Raw genomic sequence first — 7507 nt, 5'->3', positions numbered from 1 at the left:
TGATGATGTCCTACCGAGTGGGCCCAGAGATACCTCTCCGTTTACACGGAGTGACAAATCCCAGTCTCGATTCGTGCCAACCCAACAGACACTTTCGGAGATACCTGTAGTGTAACTTTATAGCCACCCAGTTAGGTTGTGACGTTTGGCACACCCAAAGCACTCCTACGGTATTCGGGAGTTGCACAATCTCATGGTCTAAGGAAATGATACTTGACATTAGAAAAGCTTTAGCATACGAACTACATGATCTTGTGCTAAGCTTACGATTGGGTCTTGTCCATCACATCATTCTCCTAATGATGTGATCCCGTTATCAACGACATCCAATGTCCATGGTCAGGAAACCGTAACCATCTATTAATCAACGAGCTAGTCAACTAGAGGCTTACTAGGGACATGGTGTTGTCTATGTATCCACACATGTATCTGAGTTTCCTATCAATACAATTCTAGCATGGATAATAAACGATTATCATGAACAAGGAAATATAATAATAACCAATTTATTATTGCCTCTAGGGAATATTTCCAACACTCCGCCACCTACATCCCCAACCCCACTGTCGGACACCCAAGTACTTCCTCTACGGCTGCCGCGGTGCGGGGAGTTCGGGGAAGCCAGCGAGGCGGTTCGATGAGGCTGCAGTCTCGTGGCGTCGGTGGCTTGAAGAAGCATCGTTTGAGGATGCGCGACTCTCGTGGCGCGTGGATTCGCGCTGCGGATCGGTCGCGGGGACTGCTGACCACGGGGTCCGGCCATTGGGAGGAGGGGAGTGGCGGGGAATGGCAGGGCAAGGGCTGAGAGGAAGGGTCGCCTGCGGCGGGATGGGGAAGGAGGAGAGGCAGAGGAGGTGGAAAGAAGTATGGAGATTTCTTTACTTCGTTACCAAGGGGTGGAGTAAATATTGGCTAGGCATAAGCGATGAAGGATAAATTATCCTCATCTGAGAATGACCGTCAGTGGATAAATTAGCGCCATCTACTAGAGATGTTCTAAAGCAGATTCTATAAATCGCCTCGTCCCGCAAAATAACCATTGTTTTATATGCCCAGGACAAAAATCGTCTTAACCAGGTCCTGCAAAACGGCTCGTCCCGTAAATATTTTTACGGGGACCTGTATATTTCGTCCCTCCCGCCATATTTCTAGGATTCCTCCATCTTTTTACAGAACCTGGTGGGAGTGAAATTTCTGGCCCAACCGCCTCCGTTCTGCACTTTCGCTGCCACTAAGCTCGTCGTCGCCTCAACGTTGCTCCTCCCTCGGTGCATGTCGCCATGGAGCAGGTAGAGCCTCCCGCATCCGACCCCGAGGTCGACCCGTCAGAATCGTGGGCATCTCCAAAACGGAGAGCGTCGTTTGGCACAACATCGACAACATCATCAAGGATGTGGTGGCGTGAGGAGACGAGGTCGTCCGAAGGGTGGATGAGGCGGTCAGGTTCCTTGGCCGCACCACCACCAAAGCCACCGCCAGACGGCCGGGTGCGGCGGTTTCCCCGCCGTGGGCCGTGTACGAGATGGAGGCGGAGGCGATGCGCTTTGAGGGCTTGCTCGACGGGTCGCTGCTCAGCCTCCAGGATCTCTTCGAGGCGATCCTGCTCAAGCACGTCGCGCCTGGCTGAAGCACGCCACACCTGCAGACGATGCCAGCGCCATGGACGACACAGACGAGTATGAAGCCAATTGTAATTTACACTTTGTTTTCAGGGTGTTTTGGGTTACCTTTTAGGTATCTGATTGTAAATTTAACTACAGACAAATGGGCTCTATATTCGACATGAAAGATTTTTATGGAATGTATTTGACCGGAACAAATGTTATACTATAAAAATATGAAAAAAAAATGTTTTGCGGTATCATGTAAACCGATCTGCTCCGTAGGCACAGAGTTACCGCACCTCCACTTCCCCATTGCATTCCTCTTGTGTAAAAAAAAGAAAAAAAAGAGTCGAAGTGAACTGAGCTCCTCTCTCCTCTGGTCGGAGAGGAGCAGCAGAGATGGCCGGAGCCGGGGAAGACGAAGCAGCTCCTCCTCCCCCTTCTCCAGATCGAAGGTGAGCAGCATTATCTTCCTCTCCCCAATCCTCTCTCCTATGTTTCGCTGATGGATGGATCGATCTGCGGAGTTGCCCTCCCTTTCTCTGTTAACCTAGGGTTCCTCCCTCCCTCCCTGCAGCAGCCCATGGAAGAGGAGGCGGCGGGCAAGAGGAGCAGGTCGGAGAACCACCACGGCGTCGCCGACGGGCCGTCCTTCCGGATGGAGGACCTTCCGGCGGTAACTTCCATTCCATTATTACTTCCTCAATTTCCCCCCTTAGACGGACCACGGATCTCGAACTCTGGGACAAAAAAGACTTGTTTTGCGGGATTTGCTGCTGTGGGCTTCAACTCTTGTTCACATATCTTGCTTAATTGATGAAACTACACTGAAAAAACTGCAGCTTGCATCTGCTCATATATCTCGTTCAGATTTCTGAACCTTCATTCTTTAGTTACAGTTAAACTAAACCCCTCTACAGCAAAAAGGTTGCAGTCTGCATCTGCTCGCATTTCTCCTTCAAAATACATGCACTTTCAGCTCATTGTGTCAGCCAGTTACTTTTAGATAAAATGCAACCCCTCTAAAAATTCAGGTCCTCTCTTGTCGTAGGAGGTTCAGCCGGTTATAATCTCACTGCTGCCACTGAAAGAGGCCGTGAGGACAAGCATTGTTTCAAGAAGTTGGACTACGTTCTGGAGATTCCACTGCAACCTATGTTTCAATGAACGCAGTGATGTGGATTCTAACACCGATGACAATTCCGCTGATCAGGTTAATGGCACTGGCACCAGTGACCAATCCACCAATCAGTGTGGTACCAAAATAACACGAGCAAAGTTCATTGAGACTGTAAATTCAGTTATTCAACATCATAGTGGGGTAGGAATCAATAAGTTCAGCATCAAGTGTGGCCTGCTCATCGAGGACTCTGAACATCTTGACAGGTGGATTGAGTTTGCCGCTTCATCAAAGGCAAAAACAATAGATTTTGATTTGAAGATATTTGATTACCCAGTTGAAGAAGTTCCCCATTTTCCTCTTGAGGCCTTAGATGCTCAAGGTAGCTCACTTGTGCAGTCCTTGTCTCTCGCCAGTGTTTCTATAAAGCCAAGCTCAGGAATATGCCGCTTTACAATACTCAGAAGGCTTGTTTTGAAATCTGTTCAGATATTTGGAGATTTTCCAGGCTTGCTTGCAAATTGTTCAAGACTTGAGGACTTAGAGATCATCAGGTGTTCCGGTGTGGATGACTTCATCGTACCAAACAGACTCGATAAACTTCAAAATTTGCTGATTGCTGGAACGGATGTCCAGATGGTTGTTATTCATGCAGCTGATCTTGCTCATTTTGAGTATGAAGGACGACTGATCCCTATAGTGCTTCATGGTTGCTCAAAATTAGAGAAGGCGACAATTGCGTTTGATACCACTAATCCTTATGCACTGGCCCATGCATTCAATATAATTACAAGCATTTCCCCAGTGAAGATATTAATTGTGCGAGCTATTATATCAACATATGCACAGGTTATCTTAATTTTTTTTCTTTTAGCTTACCTCATAATTCTTGAAACTTGGTGTTACTGTCAGTGTCATCTTATTTGTTCCTGTCATGTTTCAGTCCCTGGAGCTGCCATTAAGACCACAGGGCATGTTTATGCATCTGAGGCATATGACTTGCCAAATTGTCGTCTATTGTAGAGAAATAAATGAAGATAATGGACTTCTTCAACTGGCCCATTGGTTGGACGCTGCACCCCGACTGGAGACGTTGCACTTGCATGTGAGTACCATTTTATTTGTTGACTAAATATATGAACCTTCAAGAAAGAATTGTAGTTTGATTAGTTTGACCGAATGATTGCAAGCTTCCAATGCAGATGCACTATCTGAGTCCCGGTGCTTTCTTCAGTGCCGAGGTGGCGGGGGCGGAAGGTCCCTGTATGTGTCGCCATGATCATCTTAAGACGGTCTTCATGGGTGGGTTTCAGTGTTACAAGTCTCAGATTGAGCTGGCGTGCTCTATCTTGGGAAATGCTTCTGTTCTTGAGCAGCTGACAATCGAACCAAGGCTCACAGAAGCAATATGGGGTGATAAGTCTTACCAGTGGAATATAGGCCTTGAAAGAATTTTACCAAGGGTCTGTGAATGGGCACAGCGAACCTCGAAGCGCTTTGGTAAGGTGATCACCGTCTTAGATGCCCCCCTTCACAGTGAGTAAACCAATCCTTTTCGCATCTACGCGCTGTCAATTAATCTTGTGTAGTCTGCAGTATGCAGCATTCAGTGTAGCTGGGAGAATGCCCCTGTAGAGTGTAGTGACTGTTTTGGTGTCTATAAATGGAATCCATAGGGCTTTGCCCCTCTTAATAAAAAACAAGTAATCTCTGGTTCATCATAGCAAAAAATCTTGTTCTGCCTTTTATGTGTCTCCAGTGCATCTGCTATTTTTTTTTCTTCCTCATTTTGCCTTGTTTCAACCTGTAAGAGGGTTATTATTGGAGGTACTGAAAGAACTCTGAATGGTGAAAACTCAAACAAACTTAATTGCACTCTATCTATTCATGTACACATTTGCCAGCTCCTGAAAGAAGAAGACTCTCTCTAGGTCCGCGCCTTGAGATGAAAAATGTAATATCTCTCCAAAATACAGAGCATCTAAACAAAATTTGCCTTATGGCCTAATACTGCTCGGGTGGGATCCGAGAGAACACACTCTGAAACCATGCCACTGCCAAGTCGAGGAGGAACTGCCCGGTCGAGGAGGAACCTGAAGTGTTCTTTGCGGTGCAGGTTGGTATCGCGATGAATCTGCCGTTTGTTTGGGTGAATGCCAACCGAGCCCGGTTCCATCCTCCAGCAAATTTTGCTGAATGTTTCGGATCACCCAGTTCACTGCATCGACATCACTTGAAAGATGGCCATGAGGAGAGGAAGGAGGGTGATTGTCGCCGGATCTGCGCCCTGAGACGAGAACACCATTGGTGGGTAGGCGGCACTTGTCGGTGGCGACACCTGGTTCCCACTGGGTCCAGGACAAGAGAAAAGTATCAGTATTAGCTCATGAATGATGTACATGCGTGTATATCGTTGTTAGATTGCTGTAGCTAAATGAACTATTTCTGCAAGCCCAAGGGAAACTACTGACGCTAACATGTTACTTGTAAACTGACAACTCGCGCACACATTGCGGCCAATTTGAGCAGAGAGCATCTCAAGGAGAGTACCCCTATCCCACCTCCAAAATTTAGAAAACTGCCAATAACTCAACTTTGCTGCTCGAATAGATTGAGACCTCTGCCATGCCCGAAACTAGTTTGGTGACCCAATCACCCAAACATGTGAAACTATGCAAACTGATGATTATGCACGAGAGAGTTTAGTTGCTACATAATTAAATGAAGTATAGCTAAAGGGAGTTAATCACCTATGCATTGAGAGTTTAGTTACTACTGCCTTCCTAAAGAAATATAATAGTTTAAATCACTAAAGTATATCTAGATGCTCTTATACTTCTTTACTGAGGGAGTACTTCCTTTCATGCAGTTAGCATCTCATTTCTCCGCAAAAAAAAAAAGTTAGCATCTCATTTAAGCATAAAGATGCCTTCTATGGAGAGTTGGGATCGGTAGGTTTATCACATAATAATTTTTTTTGAGGGAATATCACATAATATCTTAAAAAAGAGGTTCATCACATAATATAATACTACAGTTTTGCTAAAGTACATCTAGATATAATTCGTGTCCACATAATAATATAGAGCACTAGTTAATTTAACAGTAATATAATTCGTGTCAAGCCGTGCATGATGCATGCTACGCTGTCCACATGCACACGTCCAAAAGAAAAAGAAGCGATCGAAATGCCAAATGGCCACGACGTGCCGAGCACGTCCAACGACAATGACCCAACGAGCGTACCTCGACCCGCCGGCGGGGCAGAACACGACGCCGTAGCCGGCACTGCCGCCTGCGCACGTGAACGTGGACGTCGCGTCGTCGTAGGCGTAGCTGTAGGCGCGCGGGCACGCGGCCTTGAACAGCCGGGAGTAGGCCGTGGGCGCGCACGTCGCCGGCGTCCCGTGCTCGCCGCTGCAGCAGTACGCCTCCGTCCCGAACGCCTCGCACGCGCTCCGGCACGCCACTGTCTCGCCGGCCACGACGACGCGCAGCTCCGGCGGGCACTGCACGTTCAGGTCGGCGGGGCAGTCCGTGGCCGGGCAGCTCCCGTTCGCCGGCGCGATCAGCACCGGCACGTTGAAGCCGTCGACGAGGCTCACGTCGTAGAAGTCGTCGCCTCCGATGGAAGCGAGCGTGAACTCGGCCAGCGTGGCTGGCGGGGCCGCACCGTGGCCGGAGCACTCGACTGTGTCAGAGCCGCAGTCACCGGTGGCGCAGGCGAAGCCGGCGCCAGAGGAGGAGCTCTGCACGCAGAGCGTGCGGCCCCACATGCGGCCGGACCAGCCATCCGCGACGTCCACGGCGCGGGACTCGCCCGGGGAGAGCGCGAAGCCGGTGGTGGACGGCGGTACCACGCCGGCGTTGGAGAGGATGCCCGGCCACACGGTATAGCCGCAGTTGTTCTTCACTGTGAACGTCGAAGGCCTTGCTCCTGGTGGCCATTAAGTACAAAATCCATATATTGTGTCCATTGATGAGATACAAGCTTAACTAATAGTAACTGGAAATTTAACACAAAAATTAAGAAGCGCATTAACAAACTTATTAACAGTGGCACAGGAACACAAATAAAGAGTGATTAATGTTAACTACAGTGTACCTTTGAGGAAGGCGAAGCAGAGCAGAGAGAGCAGAAGTGCTCCTCCCATGGAGCCGGAGGAAGAGAGGGAGAAGAGAAGGGATCAAAACTTGAGTGAGATGATGACACAAAAATTATCAATTCTTAACACGTCCATGCATCATGCATGTGATGTGATCATCTAATTAACTAGTGATTAACTGACCTATTGCTGTTAGGAGGTACTAAACTAAGGGATGGAGGAAGCTACAAACATTGAAGAAAGGTTCATTCGATCTCCAAAGTTGATTTCCAGTATAAACTATTAAGAGATTAGACATCAAACGTGGTTTGCAAATTGCAAGTTAGGTGAGCATCTTCGTTATATTAAGCCTCGCCTCGGCCGGTGAGTTGACTCATTTAAACAGTATGTGTTTTAAAATCCCAACCATGATTGGATCAAATAAGAATTTTATTTCTTGGAGTGAAAGGCTCAAACAACAATCAGGAGTACTCCCTTTGTAAAAAAATATACAAGATCATTTAGATCATTATAATATTATTCTAAATGCTCTTGTATTTGTTTATAGGGGGAGTACTATATATAAAGAGAATGCTTGGCATCACCCGAGGAATCGAGTAACTTTTTGAGTGGCATAGCTGCAGCTCGTGGTTTCTCTCGACCCTCTTCCGTCGCCCCCCTCCCGCGGACGACACGAG

General features: G+C 47.6%; 2 protein-coding genes across 2 annotated transcripts; one reads left to right on the top strand and one right to left on the bottom strand.

Annotated features, from left to right (window-relative positions):
- Positions 1 to 1902: 1902 nt before the first annotated feature.
- Positions 1903 to 4832, top strand: LOC125525058 (putative F-box/FBD/LRR-repeat protein At5g56810). Its single transcript, XM_087534354.1, has 5 exons — positions 1903 to 2057; positions 2179 to 2280; positions 2656 to 3573; positions 3668 to 3829; positions 3927 to 4832. Exons 1-5 carry the CDS (start codon positions 2004 to 2006, stop codon positions 4266 to 4268), a joined length of 1578 nt encoding a protein of 525 aa, XP_087390480.1. The 5' UTR covers positions 1903 to 2003; the 3' UTR covers positions 4269 to 4832.
- A 107-nt stretch (positions 4833 to 4939) lies between these two features.
- On the bottom strand, positions 4940 to 7016 carry LOC125525057 (thaumatin-like protein 1b). The gene is made up of 3 exons (XM_048690068.2): positions 6830 to 7016; positions 5971 to 6661; positions 4940 to 5072 (listed from the first exon to the last, which is right to left on the bottom strand). The coding sequence occupies exons 1-3, from the start codon at positions 6876 to 6878 to the stop codon at positions 4940 to 4942; spliced, it is 873 nt and encodes a 290-aa protein (XP_048546025.2). The 5' UTR covers positions 6879 to 7016.
- Positions 7017 to 7507: the final 491 nt, after the last annotated feature.

The sequence above is a fragment of the Triticum urartu genome, chromosome 7A, assembly GCF_056163025.1.
Source record: "Triticum urartu cultivar PI428250 chromosome 7A, HENAU_Tu73, whole genome shotgun sequence".
Taxonomy (NCBI): Eukaryota; Viridiplantae; Streptophyta; class Magnoliopsida; order Poales; family Poaceae; genus Triticum; species Triticum urartu.
This window is presented reverse-complemented; position numbering and strand designations above follow the sequence as displayed.